At 61.3% G+C, this 7491-nt stretch overlaps 2 protein-coding genes across 4 annotated transcripts; one reads left to right on the plus strand and one right to left on the minus strand.

Annotated features, from left to right (window-relative positions):
- Nucleotides 1–1011: 1011 nt before the first annotated feature.
- LOC102035795 (signal-regulatory protein beta-1-like) lies at nt 1012–3941 on the minus strand. Of its 3 annotated transcripts, none has more exons than XM_031057944.1 (5): nt 3847–3941; nt 2587–2946; nt 2249–2450; nt 1832–1871; nt 1012–1503 (listed from the first exon to the last, which is right to left on the minus strand). In XM_031057944.1, exons 1-5 carry the CDS (start codon nt 3908–3910, stop codon nt 1378–1380), a joined length of 792 nt encoding a protein of 263 aa, XP_030913804.1. In that variant the 5' UTR covers nt 3911–3941; the 3' UTR covers nt 1012–1377. The 3 variants fall into 3 exon arrangements, with proteins under 3 accessions (XP_030913804.1, XP_030913803.1, XP_030913805.1); XM_031057943.1 differs by having other exon boundaries at nt 1012–1506; XM_031057945.1 differs by lacking the exon at nt 1012–1503 and adding an exon at nt 1527–1627 and having other exon boundaries at nt 1819–1871.
- Nucleotides 3942–4745: 804 nt separating this feature from the next.
- LOC102035972 (tyrosine-protein phosphatase non-receptor type substrate 1-like) lies at nt 4746–6842 on the plus strand. Its single transcript, XM_031057946.1, has 5 exons — nt 4746–4870; nt 5196–5555; nt 5764–6075; nt 6197–6544; nt 6698–6842. The coding sequence occupies exons 1-5, from the start codon at nt 4804–4806 to the stop codon at nt 6814–6816; spliced, it is 1206 nt and encodes a 401-aa protein (XP_030913806.1). The 5' UTR covers nt 4746–4803; the 3' UTR covers nt 6817–6842.
- The last annotated feature ends 649 nt before the right edge of the window (nt 6843–7491 follow it).

The following is a 7491-nucleotide window of genomic DNA, read 5'->3' on the forward strand; positions in this document are numbered from 1 at the left end:
GAGCCAAGCTGAGACCAGTGCTGGATCCCTGACCTGGCAAACTCATCACCACCACCGTGCCTACAGGGTGCTGAGTGTCCCCTGAGAAAGGACTGGCTTCAAACTGTCCCCACTTCACATCCCCGGGGCAGGTGACTCACATTCAATCATGCAAATCAATTTCTGTAGTGGCTTTTCTCCCCACTGAGACAATTTTGTCCCCTCAAGGATCTCCCTGCCAGCCCCGCTCCCCTGGGTCACACTGTCTTGTTTCACTTCTCTTTTCTCACTTCACAGGAAAAAAGTAGATAAAGCTGAAAACTGGTGATTGTATCAGCTTTCAAGGTCACAGGCAGCGGTGCTGGCAGCAGGTTCCTCTGCCTGGAAAGTCTGTTTTGGCCTCAGTTCCTCCTGCCAAGGAGGTGCATGCTGGGGCCATATGTGGTGAGAGCTCAGCTGCCACATCTGGGACATGGTGGCTGTGGGGCTGTATGTGGTGCCTGCTGTTGCTGGGGGCTGCAGCAGTGCCCAGTGTGGAATGTGACCTGCAGCTTCCTGCCATGGCCACCTCGCCCCTCTGGCTTCCTGCCCCTGGCCTGCTTCCCCTGGAGGTGGGCACCACCAACCATGTGGGCACAAAGCAGGGGATGTGCAGGAGCAGATGTGCATGGACTGGCTGGGACTGGAGCTGAAGATGTGCATGGACCAGGGGAAGGGGCAGAAGGGCCAGTGGTACCAGCTTCCCTGGCTTTAACAGCATCAGGAGCCCCTTGAGGAGGGCAGGGGAAGGTGGGTGAGGGCTGGGCCTCAGCCTGGAGCAGCAGCACCAGGAGCTGTTCCTGAGAGCCTCCTGCTGCCTTGCCAGGAGCTGCAGGTTTTGTGGGACTGGGCAGGTTCCCTGCCTGGGGCAGGTGGGAGTTGGGAGCTGACCAAGGGGCTTGGCAGTAGCACAGGGGTGGCACACATCCCCCCAGGACCCCGCAGGACTGGCACTATTGCTCTTGCTCTGAGCACAGCAGGACTGGACAGAAGGCTGTTTGATGGCTTTAATGAGGCTGGTGAGAAGATGACACAAATTATGGACCTGTGGGCCAGGAAAGGGCTGGTGGAGGCCCATGCTGGTGGACATAGGTGTGTGTGAGATCCTCCTGGTGTTATCAGCACAAAACAGCTTGCACAAGGCAGAGGTGCTTGGCCTCGTGGTCTGATCCTGTGGTTGAGAAAGCTTCCAGGTCCCAGGAGAGCTCCCCTGAGATGCAAACATGGTGAGCATGGCGTGCCGAGCTGAGATCAGGGCGCGCCATGCAAACAGCTCCACTTCTTCTTTATGGTGCCCTGCAGAAACGTCCCTTCTGCCACCCTGACACTGCCTGGCCGTGCAGGCAGCAGTGCCAGGTGTCACTTGGCAGCTACCCTGAGGCTGGCATACTCTGTGGGGGCTGTGCCCAGGCTCCTGCCACGCCGTGGGGCCGGGGGCAGGGGCTGCAGGTCGGCGTAGTGGATGTTGTTCTCCTCCTTGCTGCTCTGCTGCAAAAGTGCACACAAATGGGGAATGCTGCCACAAGGAAAGTCTCGCAAAAATAACCCTAAATCAGAGTGTTGAGAGTTGGAAGTGACCCACAAGGATCACTGAGACCACCTCGTGGCCCTGCACAGGACAAGAACCAGGTTCAAGCCAGGCTGGGGATGCCACAGCTGCAGAGGTGGTGCCATGGTGCAGGGGGTGCAGGGACCACATGCAGGCAGCTGCTGCCCACCCAAGGTCCCCCCTGCCCCCAGAGTCTTGCAGGGCTGCTGCAAGTCAGGGCACCACCACGGGATGTCCTTCCCCATACTCACAGCTCACTCCTACCTGGCTGGGCAGGTGGGAGCTCTCTGCATCCAGGACTTCACTGTAGGGGGAAGGACAAGGATGGGCATCAGAACTAAAGGAAGCTGGGTCCTTTCCCCACCCAGCACAGCCCCCAAATCCCCTCCTGAATGTCAGCAGGATGCCCCTGTTGAAGGCAAAGAGGGACAAAGGGCTGACTGCACGTCTGGGCAGGGCTCAGACACACGGTGAGGGGCTGCAGGAGCTCCCTGGTACCGGGTGCTCCCTACCATGAAGTTTCCATGAAACGCAGAAAGAACCAACAGAACAGTGCACCTGTAAGCAAAGGACCTTTTCTGGGGAAAGTTACAGCTCCAGACAAGAAAGGAAGCCAAGATAAAGCAGGTGGATAAGGCAGTTTGATCATTTAAGGGTGCAGAAGAGGTGCCGAGTACAAACCTGGGGGTGCTGGGGGTCCCTGCACAGCACTGCAGAGGGACAGATGAGAGGCTGCCCATGGCCACTGTCCTGGCTGGGCAGGGGCTGCCCACCCCACCTTGGCGCTTCCTCCTGTACATGCAAAGGGCCACGAAGAGGCCGAGGAGCAGGAGGAAGCAGAGCACTACAGCTGCAGCCACCATTCCAGGAACCAGGGCTGCCTCTGTGGAGACAGAGGCAGAGCAGGAGAGGGTGGTGGGTGTGGTGCAGAGCAGGACCTGGCTGTGGGCAGGATGGGGGCTGTGGGCAGGGTGGGATGGGCTCCCTGGGAGAGATGTCCCGTCAGGAGCCCCACTCACCTTGCACGGACACCTCGGTGCCATCACCACGCTTAAACACCTCATCAGCACCAGTGATCCCCTTGACAAACTTCACACAGTAGTAGGTGCCCATGTCCTCAGGCTGAACGTTCCTGATGTGGATGGTGAAGTCTGTGTCAGACCCAGGCACTGCTCTCATCACATGGGAGGAGGGATCCTCATTGTTCTGGTCATAGACAGTCTTGTTCCCACTGCCCCAGCCCTTCAGCCACATCACAGGACCTGCTCCAGCAACTCCAGATGTGATGCAGTTCAGGATGAGTGTCTCCCCCACTGCCACTGACACCTTGGGCTGGGGCTGCTGCAGAGTGAAGCCCTGACCTGCCTGGGCATCCACACCTGGGCACAGAGACAGGAGGGTTCAGGGATGAGCGATGGGGCGAGGCAAGGGCAGCCTCACAGGCAGAGAAGTCCCAGTGTCCCCCAATTTGCAGCTGAGAGATATCCTGGGATGTGGCAGAGACAACATGCAGGCACTGGGAGGGAGGAAACCCTTCAAAAACCAGTTCAAAAGGAACAAGGGGCAAATCTGAAAAAAGAGCAGGCTGCCCACGGCAGTGGTGGAGTCACCACCCCTGGAGGGATTTAAATGACATGTAGACGTGGCAGTTGGTGACCTTTGCAGAGCTGGGTTAAGGGTTGGACACGAGAATTTCAGAGGGGTTTTGCAACCCAAACAGTTCTGCGATTCTATGATAAATCTGCATCCTGTTCTGTCATTTGCAGGAGGTGCTGCAGCTGCCTGGAGGCCAGAGAGGTGCAGAGGGAGCCAAGGGGAACTCCTGGCAGGAAAAATTCCTGAGTGCTGTTAAACATTAACACCCTGGCTCTGCTCCATACCAGCCAGGATCACTCTGCGGATCTGGGAACTGGGGTTCACAGCCAGGAACCAGAGTTCCAGGAAGGGATGGGCAGCCCTGGAGCCCAGTACAGCCTCCAGACCTCTTCTTGTCCCAAAATCCCTCCTGCTCCCCAAAACCCCATCCGATCCCCAAACCTCTCCTGCCCACAGTCCCCACACGTATGGCAGCGGCTCGGCAGGGCTCAACCCGGCTGTGCCCAACCCCGGGGCGGGGGTGCTCTGCCAGCACGGTTTGGGCACGGTTTGACTCCCAAAAGGTGCTGGGGAAGGACCACCCTTCACCCCGCCCGGTGTTATCTTTGCCGCCCACTCGTGTTTATGGGGCAGACGGGGCAGGGGAGCTCCGGGGGGCTCTGGGGTGCCCCATTCCGACTCCCCCGAGAGCTGCCGCAGGACGGGGCTTCGCTGCCCGGACAGGAACGGAGCTGCTGCCGCGGCCATGGGTTCTGCCCAAACTTTGGGAAGGAAAAGGGGAAGCGGAACAGGAAGTGTCCCCTTGGCACCCCCAGCTGCTGAGCCACAGGCTGGCCATGTGTGGGGAGCCTGCTGGATCCGGCGATCCCCCTTCCCAGCAGGATCGGGGTGCGGGATGGGCTCTCCCACGGGTCGGTGGTGCAGAGCAGTGCCCGGGATACACCGAGCGTCCCGCATCCCGAAGCTCCGCTGCTCCTGCCCCTCACCGAAGCGGGGAGGACGCAAAGCCGCCCCCTGTCCCGAGCCCGGAGCAGCCGCTGGGTGCCGGGTGGCCCGGGAGCGATGCCCGGAGGGGTCCCGGGAGTGATGCCCGCCGGGGGTGATGCCCGGAGGGGTCCCGGCAGGGTGATGCCCGCCAGGGGTGATGCCCGGCTGCTCTGCCGGCTCTCGCCCGCCCCGGGCAGACACCAAAGCGTTAACCACCCGCTCTCTTCAACTTCCTGTCCCGCTTCCCCTTTTCCTTCCCAAAGTTTGGGCGTCCCCTTGGCACCCCAGGCTGCTGAGCCACAGGCTGGCCATGTGTGGGGGATCGTGCTGGATCCGGGGTCCCTCTTGCTGCCTGTGCCCGTGGCTGTGGCTGTGGCACACATCTGAGGGGAAAATGGGGTGGACATTGCCATTATGGACCAGCGCTGTGACAGGGGATGGTGTAGGCCTTGAGAAGCAAATGGGATGTGATTGCATGGAGGAACTGGGCTGGTGGTGCCTCTTTTCCTTCCCCTTTGCTGGGTAAGAGACCAGCACCCTGCTAAGATAAGCTCAGTCCAGCTGAGTCAGCTGAGCCCAGTGCAGCAGAGTCCCAGGGAGCCGAATCCAGCTGAGCAAAGCCCGGCCATCGGGGAGCAGAGCGTGGAATACCCATGGTTCTGGTGGCACAGGAACTGCCTCTCATGTGCCTGATGCTGCTCCTGCTCTGCAGAGAACCGGGTAAGTGGGCCCTGCACAGCCCCATCACATTTCCCATGCACGCTTTCCCACCCTGCAGGCCTGGCAGAGCTTCCCTGTGCGCGTGGGTACCCAGGGATCTCGTCTCACTGCCTCCCTTCCAGCTTGCTTCTATCTCCAGATGAAATTCAGTTTACTCCAGGAAGGGTCTGGCCTCTCCTCATCCTGCAGTCCCCAGCAGCCTGGGGGACAGGGGACAGGAATGTCTCTCTGTCCCTGCTCCAGGCTCAGGGGGATCTGATGATGCCTCGTGCTGTTCCACGGCCCTGGGGCCCATTGTCAATTCCAAACCTGTCTCTGTGCCCAGGTGTGGATGCCCAGGCAGGTCAGGACTTCACTCTGCAGCAGCCCCAGCCCAAGGTGGCGGTGACAGCGGGGGAGACGCTCACCCTGAACTGCATCACGTCTGGAGTTGCTGGACCAGGTCCTGTGATGTGGCTGAAGGGCTGGGGCAGTGGGAACAAGACTGTCTATGACCCCAATAACAAGGATCCCTCCTCCCGTGTGACGATGGCAGTGCCTGGGTCTGACACAAACTTCACCATCCACATCAGGAACGTTCAGCCTGAGGACATGGGCACCTACTACTGTGTGAAGTTTGTCAGGGGGATCACTGGTGCTGATGAGGTGTTTAAGCGTGGTGATGGCACCGAGGTGTCCGTGCAAGGTGAGTGGGGCTCCTGGAGCAGCTCCTGATGGGAACCACCCAGCGGGCTCTGCTCAGCTAGAGCAGGGATGGGGAAGGGGCTCAGGGCTGGTCCAGGAGAGGATGCCATGGGCCATCGCCGTGCCCTTGTGTGAGACTCTGCTCCAGGCAGGCCCGGGGCTGGGCAGGGGCAGAGCCTGGTCTGATGGCCCCGTGCTTCTCCCCACAGCCAAACCCAGCCCCCCGCTCGTGTCCGGACCTCAGCAGAGAGCGAGGCCGGAGGAGTCGGTGCCTTTCACCTGCACGACTGGAGGGTTCTTTCCTGAGAAGATTGAGGTGAAATGGTTCAAGAACAAGAACCCCATGGGGGCTCAGCCGCCCCAGGTCACTGAGTGGAGGATGAAAACCTACAACATGTCCAGCACAGCACAGGTGACCCTGCAGAAGGACGATGCCCGCTCGCAGCTCACCTGTGAGGTGTCGCACTCCACGCTGCCGGCCCCGCTGCGAGGGAGCTTCCAGCTCAGCAGGGTCCTGAGAGGTGAGGGCTGGGGGCTCACATGGGGGGTCCTGCTCTGTGGGGCTGGGGTCCCTGGGAGGAGGACACCCTGTGGGCAGCAGAGCCGGGCACAGCAAACACCGAGCTCTGCCTCTCTTCCCAGTTCCCCCCAGCGTCGAAGTGCGCGCTGAGCCGAGCCCCGTTGAGGTGAACAAGACCGTGGCCTTCACCTGCCTCCTGAAGGAGTTTTACCCAGCTAAAGTGTCCATTTCCTGGCTGGAGAATGGGATTAGGATAAAGGGGCAGAACCTCTCCGGGCCACTGGAGGTGTCCCGGGGCTTGTTTGAGCTGAGAAGCCGGGTGGAGGTGCAAGCGACGGAGGAGAAGAACGGGTCCACGATCACCTGCATGGTGGTGCACGATGCCCAGGCCCCTGCCACCTACTCAGCCGTCCTGTGGATCTCCAACCCGACCCAAGGGGGATTGAGCAACGAGTTCCAGATGAATAAGAGTGCGTCAGAGCTGCGGGGATGGGGTGCCTGCCAGGGTGGCTGTGTGGTGTCACCCCCTGAGGAAGCTCGCAGTCCCAGGAAAGGCTCCCTGCGGGGTGTTGGGATGCCTCTCCCCGAGCCCTGGTCGCTCACATCCTCTGTCCCCACTGCAGGTACGAACCTTCTATCCTGCCTCCTCCTCCTCCTGTGGATGGGTATCCTGCTGGAGAAGGGGCTCCTTGGGGCGCTCCTCTTCTTCCTCTTCAAGCACATGAAGAGAAAAGCATCGTAGATGTTTCCCTATCCTGTTTCACCGCAGTCCCTGTCTCCTGGAGCCGGGTCCCAGGCCTTGGCCACTGCCAGCAGCGACGTGTGAACCTGGAAATAAATGAGCCAGCACGCACAGGCTGCCGTGGGCTGCTCCGCGCCGCCAGTCCCGGCCCCGCCTGGGGCCTTACACCCGCCCTGCTCCGGGGCTTGGCACTGCCCATCCCGGGGCTCCGTGCTGCACACCGGGGCTTGGCACTGCCCATCCCAGGGCTCCGTGCTGCACACCGGGGCCCGGTGCTGCCCGTCCCAGTGCTCAGTGCCCAGTGCTGCACACACGGTGCCCGGTGCTCGGTGCTGCCCGCTGTAGTGCTCAGTGCTGCCCATCCCAGAGCCAAGTGCTCGGGTCCCCCTGCCCGGTGTTCTGTACCCCGTCTCCAGTGCCCGGTGCTCGGTACCCCGCGCCCTGTGCCCAGTGCCCTGAACCCGGTGCCGGTGCCCTGTGCCCGGTACCCCGTGCTCGGTGCCCGGTACCCCAGGCCCTGTTCCTGGTGCCTGGTGCTTGGTACCTGATACCCGGTACCCCGTGCTTGGCGCCCGGTGCCCAGTGCTCAGTACCCGGTGCCCTGTGCCCGGTGCCCGGTGCCCGGTGCTCACTCCGGGGTCGGTTGCGCTGCAGTGCCACCTCCTGGCCGGCACG

This window comes from Geospiza fortis, unplaced genomic scaffold (assembly GCF_000277835.1).
Source record: "Geospiza fortis unplaced genomic scaffold, GeoFor_1.0 scaffold188, whole genome shotgun sequence".
In the NCBI taxonomy this organism is placed as follows: domain Eukaryota; kingdom Metazoa; phylum Chordata; class Aves; order Passeriformes; family Thraupidae; genus Geospiza; species Geospiza fortis.